At 47.1% G+C, this 20507-nt stretch overlaps 1 protein-coding gene across 1 annotated transcript in view; it reads left to right on the forward strand.

Annotated features, from left to right (window-relative positions):
- The window catches only part of TRAF5 (TNF receptor associated factor 5), a 253278-nt gene that overhangs the window by 95461 nt on the left and 137310 nt on the right, over positions 1-20507 (forward strand). The window contains exons 3-4 of the mRNA XM_086927840.1: positions 2700-2847; positions 3427-3659. Coding sequence (XP_086783966.1) covers positions 3445-3659 — 215 coding nt within the window. The 5' untranslated portion in view covers positions 2700-2847; positions 3427-3444. The remainder of the gene's footprint in view (positions 1-2699; positions 2848-3426; positions 3660-20507) is intronic.

Here is a 20507-nt window from a genome sequence, read left to right on the forward strand (position 1 = left end):
TTTGGTCTTTTCTGTCGCCAACACGGGCTGGAGGTGAACACAGAGAAGACCAAGTTCATGATCTTCAATCCCCCCTCTAAAACCAGACCCAATCCCACACTGGGGGAAGTTAGTCTTGAGAGGGTCTCGACCTTCATATATCTAGGGGTTACACTCCAGGAAAACCTCTCTTGGGACAGCCAGATAGCTAGATCCAGGGTAAAACTGTCTCAGCTATCGGGTGCAATGCTGAAGGTGGCTAATAAGTCCACCTTTAAGCCTGTGAGCCCGGCCCTGGAAACATATAGGTCCCAAGCCAAGGCAGCAGCTATGTATGGTAGCGAGTTATGGGGACACAAAGCAGGGAAGGCTTTAGCAGGAGTAGAAAACTGTTTCCTAAGACGCCTACTTGGTCTCCCGAAAGGCACGCCACTCCTGCCCCTAAGACTAGATTTGGGTCTTCCCTCCATTGCTGACGATCTTTTCTCCAAACCCGTGAAGTTCTGGCACCGGATATGGACTACTGATGAACTGCACCATTACAGACAGGACCTTATTCATGTACTGAGCCTGAATGGTAACAACAAAATTCCCTGGCTGGCTTTTATTAAGACGGAATTGCTCAGTTTGAACTTGCCAGATTTATGGGATGATCCAGCCCAAGGCTGTCAAAGGATTACCCGCAAAACCCTGGCCCAGATGTATAAGAATAAGAACTTGTCTCATATGGAAAATGCTTTTAATAGTGGCACCCTGACGGCCCGTTTTATGGAATCCAAAAATTCTTATGTGTTCGAATCTTTTATGGATATTATCTTCCCTGTCCTGGCGAGGAAATTGTTTGTGCAATGGAGGTTCGGTTCACTCCCCACTAAAACATTTACCTCCAAATGGTCAAAAGGGGGTGACAAACTCTGCCCTTGCTGCAATGCCCATGATGAAGATGACCTACATATAATGTTTGTATGCCATGCTTACCATAGACCCAGGAAGCACTGCATAGCACCGCTTTGCCGGAACCTGGGCTTCAGGAAGTACCTACAGGCTTACAGGGTCATGAAAACCAGTACGCTGGGCCACATTGTGTTTGCTGTTTCAAAATTCTTAATGGCAGCGTGGATAATTAGGAAGAAAATGTCCCCCGGAACTGGCACTGCCTTGCACCTTCTATCCCTCGCTGGTCCAGTATAGAGCTTTTTATGTATCTAATATTGTATTTTAAATGTATGTTTGTTTTACTGCTTCTTTTATGGCCTATATGGCCGAAATAAAGAATTTTTGGAATTGGAATTGGAATTGGATAATCAATCTAATAAAGCATATAGTCGATTCAAATTGGAATATAAGTCCCTGAAAAAAGTAGAAATTGCTATTGTATAATTCCAATGGGGAACATATGTTATTAGTAATATCAAAGGATACAACAAAGTTTTGGGGATTAATGCAACATGGCATGAGAAGTGAATCTGGTTCAGCAATGTGTATGGGGCAAGAAGAGGGGTGAATAAATTACTTTGAAGACCTATACAGACGGGTATGTTTTGAACCTTCTCCTGAAGAATATATATGTAAGGAAGAGATTCTTTTATTTGTTTCTTTAACTTCCAAAAAGGAAAGTATTTCATCACTTAATTTCGCAAGAGCTATTAATCCAGACAATCGCTATCCAATAACAATTAAATCCAATAGTGATTGGTGGGCTAGAATATTTGAATTAGTATTATATTGTATAACGATTACTGGTCAGTTTCCAGAAAGGTGGAAACAGGCAATTATTGAGACAGTTTCTAAAAAGGCCGATCCCTCTTAGTCATTTATAAGTCTTGTAGAGGTTGGTGCGGAAATATATGTGAATCATCCTCCTGTAGTTAAAGGATTGGATTGAGACTAATGATTTAATACCCATTCAACAAGGTGGATTTTAAGTGACCCATTCCATTGTTTCAGCTTATGGTTGATGACCCAGAAGTCGATTGAGACATGGGATAACTTGTTTTGTTATTTTGTGGACTTTTGTGCTGTATTCCATTTAGTCAACCATGATATTTTATGGGAAATCTAAAGGAATTAAAAATCCCTGACATTCTTTAGGCGGCCCAATGAATATATTATTTTGAAGCTGCTATGATGGTGCCCTTGCCCCCAGTCATATCTACCTCCCTTTTTCCTGCCTCAGTGAAACATGAAATATCTCGAACGATGTACCCAATGTGAATATGTGGTCCTGTTACCCCTACTCTAGGAGCTTGGTGGACACCAATAGTTATATCATACTCCTCGATTGTGCAACATTTTACGTAGCTGATCCAGAATGAATGTGTTTTGCTCATTGTGATCTCAGAGTTTGCTAGATCGTTTCCATATTTTAGCAGTGAGATGTGACTAAATCGGCTGCGCATGTAATAGGAGACTTTTATGAATGTGTTGTGTGCTATTTTGTTGTACACAATTAACCCTAATAAAACATATATTAGAAACATTCTCATTGTCACAAAGTCAGGAATCTATCCAGAATTAGAGGCAAGTTCTGAATATTGTCTAGAAGCTGGAAATAAGTATAGGGACATATCACAATATCAGGGACCTTAGTCCAATATTGGAAGTCCCCCAGGCATGAGCCCTAATGGTGAGCCCACTCAAAGATAATAATAATCCATTCTGTATTTGTTAAAAAGAAAGTGTATTTTATTGTGTTTTTTTAACAAATCATTTATTGTCAGTTAACATTTTAGGGCTCAAGAGCAACTTTTACCAATCTTAGCCGGCACCTGTTTCACTCTATGGCGAGTTTTACAAGATCTCACAGTTGTGGATTCCTAGCTTTCTGAGATTACCACTTGCAATGTTGCAGATTCCTTCACTGAGCTGGTAAGCACGCACACATTAAAAACAGCCACCCCTCCTTGTTAGATGTATATGATGAGCTATGATATATTTGTATAATGACTTGTCTTGAAAACTGTTGGGCACAGTGAAGCCGCTTCCAAAGAATGTAGCAAACAAGTAAAGGAAATAATGCACAAGTCTCTTCTGAGGTATTAGGCCATTTGCTTTTGCTATTTCCTGTGAACCAGGGCCTATGTTTCAAGCAAAAGATGAATGTAAACATATGGGTAGAACTAGAAGGGAGATTTGGCAAAAATCAGGCAAAATATATATTTTTCTTTTACTTGCATTGAGGTGGAGGAACTTTTAAATGGGACAAAGCTAAAATAGCATATATATTTTTTAACTTTTGAGTCTTCGCCTAAATTGGCACTGTTGTCATGTATTCCTGCTCTGTATGTTCCTAATTGTGTCACTAGACATTTTGAAAACAGAAATTATTTCAATACATGCAATATTGCACAGTCTTACATATCTTAGATATTTTCAGCATAAAACAAATACAGTAAATATCAACAATTTAACCTAAAGGCATTTACAACATGCTCTTGTTATGTCTAGATTCATGGTAACTTCCAGATGGCTTCTGGAGGCTCTCAACACCTCTCAACTTCCCTCACACGACAAACCTCCAATGGCGCCATTTCTCTGGACTTTGAATCTAATGGTGAATACACGTTTGTTGAAAAGCTGCAGGAGCGGTACAAATGTGCTTACTGCCATTCAGTCCTGCACAATCCCCACCAAACAGGATGTGGGCATCGCTTCTGTCACAAGTGTGTCACATCTTTGAGGTAAGAGAACTTTTCAAAGAAATGAGCACTATGTTTAAGCCTTGTCTAAAGACAGCTGTTTCTACATCCTTATATATTTTTTAAATCATAATTAAAATATGCACACATATACACATGATCTTTCCGTCAGTTCTTTTGAGTGATTTGTTCAGTTGTCATTCGCATTTTGCTTCCACCCACCGCAGCATACAGCAGTGGGTCATCCACTGGCTGTCTTTGACTGTTACTGATGAAATGTTGCCTGATCACATGTGTGCAGCTGCCAGAAAAGGTGTGCATTTCAGTGCCAGGATTGGTTCCCAGGCTTCTGAGCTACTCCTTCCGTTTTCTACTTGTTATTTATTTTGTTATAGTTTTCTTTGTTTATTGTATAAGTTATCGCACAATGGTCACCCAAAATAAAATTTAAAAACGCACCTTGCTGTTTGAAGGAGGAGCGCGTTACACCAGCTGCCCAGCGGACCTGCTTTTACCCCTACGACTCGCCGGACCCGCTCCGCGGGTCCCGCAGCGCGTCGTCCACCAAGGGATTGACCAGAAGGAGCCAAGGAGGAGCGCGGGGGTAGGTAAGAGAACCAGCGGGGCTGCGAGCTAGCAGGGGACTCCAGCGACCAGGAGCCCCTGCACGCCCAATTAGCAACACCTGGGCTGCTCTCCCCGCTGGCCACGCCCCCCCGCCAACGGAGCCTAAAGCTGCTGTTGTCCCTGTGTTTGTGGGACACTTTCCACGCACCTTGCTGTTTGAAGGAGGAGCGCGTTACACCAGCTGCCCAGCGGACCTGCTTTTACCCCTACGACTCGCCGGACCCGCTCCGCGGGTCCCGCAGCGCGTCGTCCACCAAGGGATTGACCAGAAGGAGCCAAGGAGGAGCGCGGGGGTAGGTAAGAGAACCAGCGGGGCTGCGAGCTAGCAGGGGACTCCAGCGACCAGGAGCCCCTGCACGCCCAATTAGCAACACCTGGGCTGCTCTCCCCGCTGGCCACGCCCCCCGCCAACGGAGCCTAAAGCTGCTGTTGTCCCTGTGTTTGTGGGACACTTTCCACGCACCTTGCTGTTTGAAGGAGGAGCGCGTTACACCAGCTGCCCAGCGGACCTGCTTTTACCCCTACGACTCGCCGGACCCGCTCCGCGGGTCCCGCAGCGCGTCGTCCACCAAGGGATTGACCAGAAGGAGCCAAGGAGGAGCGCGGGGGTAGGTAAGAGAACCAGCGGGGCTGCGAGCTAGCAGGGGACTCCAGCGACCAGGAGCCCCTGCACGCCCAATTAGCAACACCTGGGCTGCTCTCCCCGCTGGCCACGCCCCCCCGCCAACGGAGCCTAAAGCTGCTGTTGTCCCTGTGTTTGTGGGACACTTTCCACGCACCTTGCTGTTTGAAGGAGGAGCGCGTTACACCAGCTGCCCAGCGGACCTGCTTTTACCCCTACGACCCGCCGGACCCGCTCCGCGGGTCCCGCAGCGCGTCGTCCACCAAGGGATTGACCAGAAGGAGCCAAGGAGGAGCGCGGGGGTAGGTAAGAGAACCAGCGGGGCTGTGAGCTAGCAGGGGACTCCAGCGACCAGGAGCCCCTGCACGCCCAATTAGCAACACCTGGGCTGCTCTCCCCGCTGGCCACGCCCCCCCCGCCAACGGAGCCTAAAGCTGCTGTTGTCCCTGTGTTTGTGGGACACTTTCCACGCACCTTGCTGTTTGAAGGAGGAGCGCGTTACACCAGCTGCCCAGCGGACCTGCTTTTACCCCTACGACTCGCCGGACCCGCTCCGCGGGTCCCGCAGCGCGTCGTCCACCAAGGGATTGACCAGAAGGAGCCAAGGAGGAGCGCGGGGGTAGGTAAGAGAACCAGCGGGGCTGCGAGCTAGCAGGGGACTCCAGCGACCAGGAGCCCCTGCACGCCCAATTAGCAACACCTGGGCTGCTCTCCCCGCTGGCCACGCCCCCCCGCCAACGGAGCCTAAAGCTGCTGTTGTCCCTGTGTTTGTGGGACACTTTCCACGCACCTTGCTGTTTGAAGGAGGAGCGCGTTACACCAGCTGCCCAGCGGACCTGCTTTTACCCCTACGACTCGCCGGACCCGCTCCGCGGGTCCCGCAGCGCGTCGTCCACCAAGGGATTGACCAGAAGGAGCCAAGGAGGAGCGCGGGGGTAGGTAAGAGAACCAGCGGGGCTGCGAGCTAGCAGGGGACTCCAGCGACCAGGAGCCCCTGCACGCCCAATTAGCAACACCTGGGCTGCTCTCCCCGCTGGCCACGCCCCCCCGCCTATCACATAGCTGCAACACCTAAAGGTGGGCCGGACCCCTGCTGCGCGGGAGCGCGCGGGAGCGACCGGGAGAAGCCCGGGACAAGGGCGGGACCGTCTGTGGCCGTCAGGGGCCGGAGGAGGCCGGGCTGGGCCTGCTCTCTTTCGTTTGCAGTCCGGAGGTCATTGTTCATCACATAATGGATAAGGCAACAGAGGAAGAAACCCCGGGGAAAAAATCTAGGTTACGCAATGGATCCCTGGAGAACTATTTTCCCAAGAGGAGCGAGGGAGATAAGGATTCCATCCTAGCGGAGCGTAGGGCAGAGCGGCGTCGCTCTGTTGAAAATATGAAACACAGACCCCTCACTGATAGCCTACTTGAATTAAATCGTGAAGGTGATACGACTGGCCTAAGTGAAGATAATGTAAGTCAAGATGGAGTCCCACTATTGTTTCGTGACTTTGTAGCTACTCCTTGTCTGCCTGCAGATAATAATAATGTTATAACTGTTTCACCCACCCCTAGTGGTAGTCGTATGGCCGATAAAGCCAAAGCTAGGAATCAGAAAGTTAATATTTATCCTGCAGCCCAGATTCACCGCCCGCCCCCTAGTAAAAAAAGAAGGAAACAAAAGGTGGTACCAGGTAAAGCAAAAACATCGCACACTGATTTTGGTAAAGGGATAATAACCCCGGTTACAACTGAGACTCCTATAGTAATAGGCCAGGAACATACTCCACAGGTAGTTGATTTACCGGGTCATAGTCCATCTTCAGTAACCATACAAGTTGAGGCTCCCGATAAGAACACTAGAGTCGCCCCACCTATCACTTCACCTGCACTTCCTTCTTCAGTATCAGGGAATCTGGAATTCTTGTTAAGATCTCTCCTTCTACCCATTAATGAGTCAATTAAAAAGGTGGAAATTAGACTAACCATATTGGAAGCCGCCATAACTAGTATGTCTACTCATACCAAAAATAAAGGAAGTGTGGCGGTACATCCCAAACCCCCTTCTACCGGACCTCAAAGTAAATCTAGAATTCCTCCCGTTCCTGCTCCGGCTAAGCAAAATTGCCAGCTGCCGGGGGGAGCTGTGCCCCCAACCCATAATATACCGCAGCCTAAACAACCTAAAGCCCCAGCTACAGGGTTGGGAGCAGACCCCTCCAACCCACCTCTAAAGGCCCCGACGAGTAGCAATCAGAGTGCACAGGGGGATGATGGAAAAAGCAGAATGCCTCAGAAAAGGGTTCCACCAATAGAGATCCCCCCTGAAGCTGTGCCCTATGTGGTGATCCTAACAGGGGTCCCGCAGCTAACTGAAAATAAGAAGGAGGGATTTGTCGACCTTAAAAATAAAATTATCCATTGGTTGCGGTTGCACAGGCCGATAGCACCTAACATAGATGGGGACATAGTTCATGTTAGACGGATCAATTGGCTGGGGAGTAGAACTAAAGATATTGAGGGGGACCTAGTGGTGGTCAACTTTAGAGACCCTCGGGCAGTTGATTACATCCTAAACTGGCCACCTGGGAGTGGGGAAACCTGTGTTATCCCACGGGCTTTAACACACTTTTATCCCAGGTCAAAAATTACCAACCCTAAATATTTAAACAGACCACAACTTTATAGGCCTCCCTTTATTCCGCCCTATATTAATAATCAACCTCAGTATGGTCATCAGCTGACTAGGGTGCCCGATCTACACTCCGCCTGGTCCATGGTTCCTCATGGACATAGGCAGAACCAAGGTCCCAGCATGAACCATTTGATGCCCTTTACCCCATTGGACACCTATAATCGGTTTTCTCAGCTGTCAGGGCTGGAAGATTGCGATTGAAGGTGGGGCCTTGGGGGGGGGGAAACTGACAATGAATCTCTAGGGGTGGAGGATCTTCGTCCAATCTGGGGTAGCACTGTTACTGAAGAAGCTATTCTACCTACAGACCACATGGTGACCACCATTGACATTAATGAGGATTTTAGGCCAGCTGGGCCCGTGATGAGTAAGGTTGATTGTTCTGCAGCCGTGACCTCATCGACCCAGGAGGGGGGGTGCACTTTGACTAGGGTTGTTAATGAGAGGTTGCCAATGGTGGGTTATACTTCCACGCCCAGAGGAAGGAGGGTAATAAACCTCCTCTCTTGGAATATTGCTGGGCTAAAGAGGAAGTTAGATATTCCAGAGTGGCATATACAAATTGAGCAGTTTGATGTCTGCCTGTTCCAAGAGACATGGAGTTTAGTTCCATTATATAAATCGGGGTATACCACCCACTGTGTGCCCGCAGTAAGTAAGGGCAAGGGCAGACCATCGGGCGGGCTCATTGTCTGGATAAAAATAGATCTGAATTGGGTGGTTACAAGACATAACGTGGAGTGTAATGATATACTCCACCTCTCGGTAAAAGGAGGGGAGGTTGTTGATAGGTTTGACCTTTTTAATGTTTATGCAAGAGGGACACAGGGTGATTCCCCCTCTTTGACCCTAACATCCCTGGACTTGGCCTTAGCCAATTGCCCCAGCTTAGCTAAAATTCTGGTGGGGGGTGATTTTAATTGTACCTTTGAACCCCTTCTCGGAGACGACCCCTTAGGAACCGAAGAGGAGGACTCAAAATGGTCTATTCCAACTCTTTCCCTGCCCCCTGTTAGGAAGTGGTCGTCTAGGGCCATACAAATTAATGCACTGACAAGGGACCATAAACTAAGAGCCCTCAATGGCAGGACCTTATCAGACCAGTCAGGGGCATGGACCTTTAATAGACTTTCCGGTCCGTCCCGAATCGATTACATCCTAATGGATGTTGGATTCTGGCCGGACCTAATTGATATGGAGGTCGTCCCAAGCCAGGATAGTGACCACAACCCCCTGTGTTGTAAATTCCATTGGGGCATTCGGAATGACAGGTGTGCAATGGTCACCCTAAAAACAACTAAAGAAGTTATCCCATTTAATAACAACCGTAGATTGAAATGGGATAAGGCTAAGCTTAATGAGGGCGACATAGGAAGCATCAAAGAAATGGTTGAGGGTTTGTCTTCCACCTTAGAAATATGGGCTGGTGAAAATAGGACCGTTAGTCCCCAATACCCCTCCCTTGACTCTGCCTATAAATCCACAATAGACCAAGTTGGGAAATTTTTTATCTCGAAGGGGAAAAGTAATAGGGCTCCTGCTATACCCCCTACTCTTAGTAAAGTTTGGTATAATGAACTTTGTAAAAGCAAAAGGAAAAAATTGACAGAAGCTCTACTTTCAGGGGACCCTCCACTGGTTAGAGCGGCCAGGAAGGATTACCTGAAAGAACTGTCATTGGCCAAACGGGAGTGGGAGGAACAGCATTGGCAGGATCTTTCCAGTGCAGTGAGTGGTAGGAATCCAAACCTCTTTTGGGAACTAGTTAATAGATCAAGGCAGAGAAAATCGCAACCATTGTCTGATCATATAACTTGCCAGCAATGGTTTACACACTTCTCATCCCTATATGGAGACTCGGAAGAAACAGCTAGTCCTGGGGTGAATAGCCTGGGTGAAGGGGCCCCCGTGGATGATACCGAGCTTCTGTTTTCAACGGGAGAGGTGGTATTGGCGATTAAACACCTAACCCCAAAAAAAGCCGCTGGGCAGGATGGGATCCCAGGGGATCTATTGTTGGTGGAGCCTGAGGCCTGGGCTAAACTAATCGCGATTATAATGAACCTGATTATGAGGGGACACCAGGTTCCAGACTCCTGGAAAGGGGCCGAGGTAGTTACCGTGTACAAGAAGGGGGCTAGAGATGACCCTGCAAACTACAGACCCATCAGTCTGATAGACATAATCCAGAAAGTGGTCGGCAGGGTCATCATTTCTAGAGTAGGCGATTGGATAGAGGAGGCTAGTATTCTCTCCCATTTACAAGCAGGGTTCAGAAGGAAGGTAGGTACGATGGACCAGGTCTTTCGACTCTTTGCCATCTATTGGAAGGCGGTTACTATCATGAAGGGTAGTTTGTATATGGCCTTCATTGATCTTAAAACCGCCTTCGACCTGGTCCCTCGTACTAAACTTTGGGGAATTCTAGGAGAGATGGGTATTCCCAGTGGTCTTCTGAGCCTAATCGTCAAGCTGCACGAAGGGAACTATGCCAGGGTGAGATGAGGATCCCAGGGTCAACTTACAGATAGGATCCCTGTGCGAAGAGGAGTGCGTCAGGGCTGTGTCATGGCTCCGACCCTCTTCTCCCTATTCGTAAATGGAGTGGTTGACCATCTGATGGGGGAGGAGTCGGATGCCCCATCCCTGGCGGGGGAGAAAATCCCCACACTTCTCTTCGCTGACGACACCCTATTAATTTCTAAATCCCCGGTGGGCTTGCAGAAACTCTTAAATCGGTTTAGCTCCTTTTGTACCAATCGAGGTTTAACTATCAATACATCGAAAACTAAACTGATGGCTTTTGCACCCTCAAGAAGATTTAGAAATAATTTTGTGCTTAATAGCGCCCCCCTTGAGCTGGTCGAGTCTTTTGACTATCTTGGTGTCCGAATTAACAGTCATATGACTTGGAAGGATCATTTGTCTAAGATGCTATTAAACCATCATAGAGTATCCGGGGTGACGTTGAAGGAGATTCGGGAGTCAACCAGCAAACCGGTCTCCCCAGCAATGACCATCTATGAGGGCCAGATCCTTCCTGCAGCACTCTATGGCTCTGAACTGTGGGGATTTGAAGGGGTTTCTGCCCTGATGAGAGCGGAAAACAATTTTTTTAGGAATGTGGTAGCTCTCCCCACTTCCACCCCTATGATCCCTCTTAGATTAGATCTGGGCAGGAAAACAGTAAAGGATTTAGTGAGGCTTCGCCCATTGTTATTCTGGTCCCGACTAAGAAGAACTGAGGAGCTCGCAAAGTACGCAGAAGGGCTGGATGAACTGCTACTATTGGATACCTGTAAAAAAATAAGATGGTTAAACAAATTGAAAGAATTGGTTTTTAGCTTGGGTCTTAGAGAGGCATGGGAGTCGCAGTCACCACCACCAAAAGATGTTTTAAAAAAACTGTACTGGGATTGGGTACAGAATAATACTATGAGGTCTATGAATCTGGGTTCACTCACTGACCAGTTTTTGTCTATTAAGTCTGTGCGTAAACTGGAACCTTTTTTAGACTTAATAACCAAACCATTGGACCGAGCACTGTACCTTAAACTGCGATATGGGACGCTCCCGGTGAATGAGTTTACGGTGAGATGGCTGAATACAGATGACTGCTCCCGTGGTTGCCCGGGCTGTGCGGCCCCTAAGGAATCGGTGGCTCACTTGTTCTTTGCCTGCCCAGCTTACAAAGGGGCACGGAAATTTTGGTTGAAACCCGTCTGCAGGGAAATGGGGCTGAGGTGCCACAGCCAGGCACTACGTGTCCTTTTTACAGACTCCTCATCTGCCAGTATGATCTGTGGGGTGGCTAAGTTTTTAGGAAGTGCGTGGTTGACACGTTCCCGGTTATTGAAATTACAAACTGAAGATACCACTAGCTGAGGACGATTTTTACTGATTGCCATATGATGAATGATGTGTCCATGCTTTTACTGTATTTTATAATCTTTTATCGGGATGAAATGTTTATGTATGTGTATTCTTTTATGGTGAAAAATTGCCGAATAAAGATATTCAAACAGAATTTAAAAACATGTGCCAAACTTTCCAAGGCTCGAACCTATTGACTTTGCCAATGCTCATTAGATGCTGTGAACCAGTGATGTGAAGAATGAAACATATTTTATGGATTTGCCTTTTTAAATGATCATTAGATTATCTCGAACTACAGTGGACCACAACTAAGTATCAAGGTATTTTCTTGCAATTCAGAAAACTCTGTCCTTTGCCTTCTGTCTGATACACCATAGTTCATTTTACAGCACATCTTCTCTATGTCTTAGAAGCACTAGAGTCAATGTACAGAAAAACAATTGCTCTTGGGGATTGTCAAACCAATGTATATGTGCACTACTACTACCAACATTCAAACCATAATTCTTCACCAGTCCTGAAAAGGAAGAGACCGAGGGATGTGTATATATACACAATTATCTTTAATTAACTAAAACTTCAACAGAATGTGCATTACACGATTCTCAATATTAAACAGTACATAAGGCAGTGATACAAAAATATTAAAAACCAACAAAGAGAGATTAAAAAAGACATAACAATTAGTCATTTACAGTGGTTATTCCATCAGAATCAAATGATAGTATTGATAACATTAAGTTTTTTACAATCAGTACTATGCGTTCCTTGTATGCAACCTCACACAGACAAGCGTGTTGTAGGAGGTAAGGCATGGCAATCCCGTCTGTACCTGGACCGCGCCTAATGCCACAAATCCTGGTCCTGCACTCCCTCCTACACAACTCTGCAACTTTCCTCTAATTTCTTAACCCAGACGCCCATCTCCACAATGCAGCCTCACCGCACTGCACAACACAGAAGGAGCTCTCGTTGCACCCAGTGCTGCTTCACGTGCAGTGTTTCACTCACCACAACCACACCTCCCACACAAAATACATTCAGCACGCCTCCTTCTCCCACCTACAAACCCGCACCCCAAGGCAAACTGCCATGCAGCCTCCTAAACACCTGCTTACTCAGCAAAATGGCCACAGAAATCTGGGACATTCTGGACAACTACGCCGCCTGGACCGCCTGTTACTTTTTTTTTTTAAGTTTTTTTTTAGGGTTTTCATATTCAAACAAAAAGCAGTGGCACAAAACATTTGCAATATTACAATTCGGCGCACAGCTACCATTCCAGTGATCCCTAGATAGTAGCACATCTGTAAGTTCATGTATCGGGTGGCGCAGCCATCAGAATACTGCAGTGTGGAGTAACCGAGGTATGTGCGCTAATATGGCAGGTGTCAAAGTATCCACTCTACTAACTGGGGGAGTGCCCCTAAACTGGGGAGGGGGACGATGATTGGGGTTCAACTATAGGTGGGGCAACACAGGCAGAAGAGGAACTGATGAGGCCAACGCTGAGATACAGCTGGGTCATGATGGGCGTTGAGAGACAGGCCGATGGGTGGACTGCTATCTACTATCCTGACCCAAAGTAACGAGTGACAGCGCGGCAGTGGGGAGGAATATCCAGGGGCACAGTGACTTATGGACAGGGACACTTATGGCAATGGGTAGTGGCTTGGCCAGACTCTCTTAGATGAGTATAAATCTTTCCTCCATGCCGAATTTGCGGGGAAGGTCATTGTTTCAGGTGAGTTGCTCGAAATGATCAAGGAGGGCGTCCCAGGACGCTGAAATGTATAGCTTGCGCAGGTGCCTAAAACTTCATAGTACAGTTACTCCCTGTCTACCGTTCCTCACTTCCGCACTGCCCCATGCCACGCTGACTCTTATGGCGCCTTCTCCACCCTCCACTGTAAGGTGATGACTCCCCTAGCAAGCTGGAGGATCATACCAGCAAATCACGTCCTCACCCAGTGTTGCCGCCTACGTTTGAATATGCCAAGAGTGCAAGCTTCCCATGTGTTGATGTCAGTACATTCGATGACCTCTTGTAGTACAGGGGCGATCGAGTGCCAGTAAGAGGATAGGACTGGGCAGGACCACAATATGTGCTGCAGATCCGCAGAGACCAACCAGCAGCTGGTGCAACAAAGGTGTCCATGGGGGGAGAACCGGTTTAGATAACAGCTTAACCGGTTCTTGCCCCATTTTAGAATACTTCATCATTATACTTTTAAACGGAGCATTTATGGACCTCCTGTTTCATACCGAAACATGGCTGGCCACCATGTCAGCACCCGACATCGCAACGGCCATCTCAGCAGGATACACGCTCGCGTGGCAGGACTGCCAACACAAACCAGAAGGAGGAATTGTGATTATGTTGAAAGAATCCAACAACTGCACCACAACTTCAGGGAATACAACCCCCTACATGGAGCACATACATTTCAAACTACGAGTCTCAGCAACCTCCACCTTGAACAGAACTCTTGTCTACCGGCCGATGGGACCACGAGCTACTTTCACCAAAAACATCGCTGACTTTGTCACCCCCTCAACATTGACTCCAAAGATTACTTTCTAGTAGGAGACTTTAACTTACACCACACTCTTTGAAAGACTTGAGAACATTGGACTGACACAACACATCGCTAGACCCACACACTCAGCTGGACACATCCTCAACCCACTTTTTGTCTCTCTTCAACTGCATCAAATTCACTTCAACTACACCTCTCACCTTTACTGATCACGTCATCATCCACTTCCAAATCAGCATCCCTTGCTAATCAAAACCTGCCATCACAAGCTGGGCCAGGCGCAGTTGGAACAGTATCTTGAAATCCAGCTGACCTCGGCCCCACCGCTAGAACCAGTCCAACCCCCGATGACCCAAACAGTGACATCAAACAGCTCGACCGGTGGATCACAAAATGCACTGTCTTCCTGCACCCATACCCTCCTGAAAACATAATACACAAAGAAGGACCCAGAAGGAGGCTATTTGACACACCGAGGAACTCCATGCAACCAAGCAACACTGGAAAGAAGTTGGAGAACGAACAAGGAGACCTACAAAGCAGCCCTAAGGTGCTACCACCAGCAGATCAGAGAAACTAAAATGAAGGCCCTAGCAGAGTGCATAGACAAGAACTACAATAGCTGTAAAGAAATCAGCTAAGTCCTCACCCGCATCCTGAATTACTCCATCACCACTGCAACATTCCTGAATGCCTGGACACACGCGATGGTCAATGCACTGCAAAAGAACCCTTCAGCAGACCTCACCCAAATAGCAAACTACCGCCCGATCTCCCTTCTACCCTACCTATCCAAGGTTATGGAGAACGCCATCAACAAGCAACTCGCTCACTACCTGAACACACACCTACTCCTAGGCACCCAGCAATCAGGTTTCCGACCCAACCACAACAGCTAGACCGCGCTCATTAACAGACCTTATCAGGTTGATCCTTGGCCGTGGAGAAACTGCAGTCCTCATACTACTTGATTTCTCAGCAGCCTTTGACAGTCTTTGCCACCTGCATGACCTTCGAAGTCAACTGGATAAGATCAAAATGCCTCATCCTCAACAGATACAGAACTGAAGTGGTGAACTTCGGAAGGGAAATCTCTGCTTGGGACTCTACCTGGTGACATCAGACTTCACTTCTAAACACCTACTCTCACCACGCATGCCAGAAATTTAGTAAATCATGCTAGATGACAAGCTCGACATGACAGCTCAGGGAAATGCAGTCACCTCCACATTGTTCTACACTCTGACGATGCTGCAAAAGATCCTCAAGTGGCTACCAGAAAATACTAAGAAAACCGTTATACAGGCCCTGATTGCCAGCAAACTCGCTATGGTATTGCACGGATGTATGACGTTAGGACGCATACTATTGCCACGCATACCTTTACAACGCGGTATTTACAACGAATACCGTTACAACGCATAGCGCTTTGAGGTGCTGGATAGTGGTAAGTATAATTTTATATTCCAACTCCAGTCCCCGTGGACACTAGGGAAGGTGTTGGATATAAAATTAAACTTATTCCCTATCCTAGAGCGCCCCCCAGCGCAATGCGTTGTAATGGTATGCGTGGTAATGCCTGCGTTGTAATGGTAGTGCGTTGTAACAAATGCGTGCTAAATATTGTATACCTATTGCACTCTAAGCAGGAATCACCAAGAAGCTCCAGCACAGACTCCAAACCATCCAAAACGCCTACTCATCCTCCACCTACCTCGCTAAAAACGCATCACTCCACACTTCACTGGCTCACCATACATAAACACGCTCACACACTCAAACAAAGCACTACACAACACCACAGCCTACCCCAACATCTGCATACACTTCCACCTACATTCCAGGCACCTCTGCTCAGCTGGACTCTCACTTGCACACATACCTCATATCCACAAAACCATAGCAGGAGGCTGCACTTTCTCTAACTTCTCCCACTAAACGTGAAACTTTCTCCTGCATCACATCAGTGCCTCAGTATAGCTTCTTGAGTTCCACAAGAAGCCGAACACCTGGCAATTCAAATAAACTCACCTGGGAGCTGCCTACACACCTGCAAAGAACCTGGATACCCTCAGGGTTGAACAGCAGGCTATACAAATAAACATACCTGAACATAACAAATCATATTGCCAGCATGAAAATACCTCATTTTCTGTAACGCTTTCTTCCACATTTTATCAGTTTCTAATCACTGTAAATAAGAAGTGTTGCAGGTACCCATTTTAATGATACTCAATTTACTGACGTCATTGAAGGCTGACTTGGCCTTGCCATGATTTAAATGCAGATAACAGCAGAAGTCGGTTGCATTCACTCACTGAGCCACAATTACCAGCTAAGTTTGAGGAATACAAAATATTTGGCAGTGGTGTCTGACAGAGATTTTGTATAGTATGTTTTGTGAAGTAGCTTTGGAGTTTGAGTCTGTACTGGTTTTGTGCATGCATGATGTACTTAATTTTGAAAATGTGTAGTGTACACACCTCTCATCACTTAAATGAGAACTGATGAATCATCATCAGCATGCTCAAACAAAGACTATTTACAAATGCATTATATATTACTTCTTCAGTATCGTGTACTATATTTTTGCCATTGTTGTGTGTGAGAAGGGGTGCTGTATTAGAAAGTAGGTTATTCATACAAAACTCTGGAGCCATCTGGTGGCATATACGTTCTTTATTTCATGTTAGGCCCTTAGTTTACAGCAACAACAGGTAGGTCATGTCAGGTCTCCATCCTCCCTTTACTTGTGTTTATATCCGAGCTTCCACTCCTCACCACACCCCAGGATTCTATTACATTATTGACTCTCAGCATTCCAGAAACCAACTCAGACATATACAGAATGGGGACACATAAGATAATACACATGGGTGGTAGATTAAAGGGTGAAAGAGAGAGATGAATGGAAGGGAGGATTGCTAGCTGAACAGAAGCAGGGATGGATGAAAGTATGGACAGATGGGTGAAAGGATAAATGGATTAGGAGGTGAAAGAATTGAAGAGTAAAAGTATGGAAGAATGGATGATGTAAGGGTGGAACAATCAATGGATGGGTGCATGGAGAGAGAGAGAGAGTGAGAAAGGAGAGAGACAGAGAGAGATATGTAAGAATGCTGAAAGATGCTGGAGATGGTGTAACAAACTTGAGTATGTCAGCAATGCTATGCTATGTAGATTTTTAAAGCATGCTAATCAACCGTCAGAGTACCAAGGCTCTTGCAGGTGGGTAGGTGGGGGTTGCCTGGAGGTAATCGAAGAGCTAGGTCTTCAGCTTCTTGTGGGATTTGCAAAAAACACAGTTGATGGACAGAATGTAGAACAATGTCATACATTTACCCCAGTACAAGGATCTGGGCCTAAATCCATCAATTATTTGCACTCCAAACCACCCTGGGTTAGACACTGGCTATATGCAAATCAGCTCTGACCCTGTGCCTCATTCGAACAGTCCAGTCCGAACTACCAAGCCATGTCTTTCCCAGACCGGAATCAAGCATCCAAGAACCAGTTTCTGGCTATCAGCCTTCATAAGCCTGGATAGCTTGACTCCAGTGGCGTGGAGAGCCTGGGACTCACGTCTGAGTATACCCAGCACACTCGGGGTGAAAATTGCAAAAAACACAGTTGATGGACAGAATGTAGAACAATGTCATACATTCACCTCAGTACAAAGATCTGGGCCTAAATCCATCGTTTTTTTGCACTCCACACCACCCTGGGTTAGACACTGGCTATATGCAAAGCAGCTCTGACCCCGTGCCTCATGGGAACAGTCCAGTCCGAACTACCAAGCCATGTCTTTCCCAGACCAGAATCAAGCATCCAAGGACCGGTTTCTGGCTATCAGCCTTCATCAGCCTGGATAGCTTGACTCCAGTGGTGTGGAGAGCCTGGGACTCACGTCTGAGTATACCCAGCACACTTGGGGTGAAAATTGCAAAAAACACAGTTGATGGACAGAATGTAAAACAATGTCATACATTCACCCCAGTACAAGGATCTGGGCCTAAATCCATCGTTTTTTTGCACTCCACACCACCCTGGGTTAGACACTGGCTATATGCAAATCAGCTCTGACCCTGTGCCTCATGGGAACAGTCCAGTCCGAACTACCAAGCCATGTCTTTCCCAGACCGGAATCAAGCATCCAAGGACCGGTTTCTGGCTATCAGCCTTCATCAGCCTGGATAACTTGACTCCAGTGGTGTGGAGAGCCTGGGACTCACGTCTGAGTATACCCAGCACACTCGGGGTGAAAATTGCAAAAAACACAGTTGATGGACAGAATGTAGAACATTGTCATACATTCACCCCAGTACAAGGATCTGGGCCTAAATCCATGGTTTTTTTGCACTCCACACCACCCTGGGTTAGACACTGGCTATATGCAAATCAGCTCTGACCCTGTGCCTCATGGGAACAGTCCAGTCCGAACTACCAAGCCATGTCTTTCCCAGACCGGAATCAAGCAACCAAGGACCAGTTTCTGGCTATAAGCCTTCATCCGCCTGGATAGCTTGACTCCAGTGGTGTGGAGAGCCTGGGACTCAGGTCTGAGTATACCCAGCACACTCGGGGTGAAAATTGCAAAAAACACAGTTGATGGACAGAATGTAGAACAATGTCATACATTCACCCCAGTACAAGGATCTGGGCCTAAATCCATCGTTTTTTTGCACTCCACACCACCCTGGGTTAGACACTGGCTATATGCAAATCAGCTCTGACCCTGTGCCTCATGGGAACAGTCCAGTCCAAACTACCATGCCATGTCTTTCCCAGACCGGAATCAAGCATCCAAGGACCGGTTTCTGGCTATCAGCCTTCATCAGCCTGGATAGCTTGACTCCAGTGGTGTGGAGAGCCTGGGACTCACGTCTGAGTATACCCAGCACACTCGGGGTGAAAATTGCAAAAAACACAGTTGATGGACAGAATGTAGAACAATGTCATACATTCAACCCAGTACAAGGATCCGGGCCTAAATCCATGGTTTTTTTGCACTCCACACCACCCTGGGTTAGACACTGGCTATATGCAAATCAGCTCTGACCCTGTGCCTCATGGGAACAGTCCAGTCCGAACTACCAAGCCATGTCTTTCCCAGACCGGAATCAAGCATCCAAGGACCGGTTTCTGGCTATCAGCCTTCATCAGCCTGGATAGCTTGACTCCAGTGGTGTGGAGAGCCTGGGACTCAGGTCTGAGTATACCCAGCACACTCGGGGTGAAAATTGCAAAAAACACAGTTGATGGACAGAATGTAGAACAATGTCATACATTCACCCCAGTCAGTACAAGGATCTGGGCCTAAATCCATCGTTTTATTGCACTCCACACCACCCTGGACTGGCTATATGCAAATCAACTCTGACCCTGTGCCTCATGGGAACAGTCCAGTCCGAACTACCAAGACATGTCTTTCCCAGACCGGAATCAAGCATCCAAGGACCAGTTTCTGGCTATCAGCCTTCATCAGCCTGGATAGCTTGACTCCAGTGGTGTGGAGAGCCTCGGACTCACGTCTGAGTATACCCAGCACACTCGGGGTGAAAATTGCAAAAAACACAGTTGATGGACAGAATGTAAAACAATGTCATACATTCACCCCAGTACAAGGATCTGGGCCTAAATCCATCGTTTTTTTGCACTCCACACCACCCTGGGTTAGACACTGGTTATATGCAAATCAGCTCTGACCCTGTGCCTCATGGGAACAGTCCAGTCCGAACTACCAAGCCATGTCTTTCCCAGACCGGAATCAAGCATCCAAGGACCGGTTTCTGGCTATCAGCCTTCATCAGCCTGGATAGCTTGACTCCAGTGGTGTGGAGAGCCTGGGACTCACATCTGAGTATACCCAGCACACTCGGGGTGAAAATTGCAAAAAACACAGTTGATGGACAGATTGTAGAAAAATGTCATACATTCACCCCAGTACAAGGATCTGGGCCTAAATCCATCGTTTTTTTGCACTCCACACCACCCTGGGTTAGACACTGGCTATATGCAAATCAGCTCTGACCCTGTGCCTCATGGGAACAGTCCAGTCCGAACTACCAAGCCATGTCTTTCCCAGACCGGAATCAAGCATCCAAGGACCGGTTTCTGGCTATCAGCCTTCATCAGCCTGGATAGCTTGACTCCAGTGGTGTGGAGAGCCTGGGACTCACGTCTGAGTATACCCAGCACACTCGGGGTGAAAATTGCAAAAAACACAGTTGATGGACAGAATGTAGAACAATGTCATACATTCACCCCAGTACAAGGATCTGGGCCTAAATCCATCGTTTTTTTGCACTCCACACCACCCTGGGTTAGACACTGGCTATATGCAAATCAGCTCTGGCCCTGTGCCTCATGGGAACAGTCCAGTCCGAACTACCAAGCCATGTCTTTCCCAGACCGGAATCAAGCATCCAAGGACCGGTTTCTGGCTATCAGCCTTCATCAGCCTGGATAGCTGGACTCCAGTGGTGTGGAGAGCCTGGGACTCACGTCTGAGTATACCCAGCACACTCGGGGTGAAAATTGCAAAA

Source organism: Lissotriton vulgaris, chromosome 6 (genome assembly GCF_964263255.1).
Source record: "Lissotriton vulgaris chromosome 6, aLisVul1.2, whole genome shotgun sequence".
NCBI lineage: Eukaryota > Metazoa > Chordata > Amphibia > Caudata > Salamandridae > Lissotriton > Lissotriton vulgaris.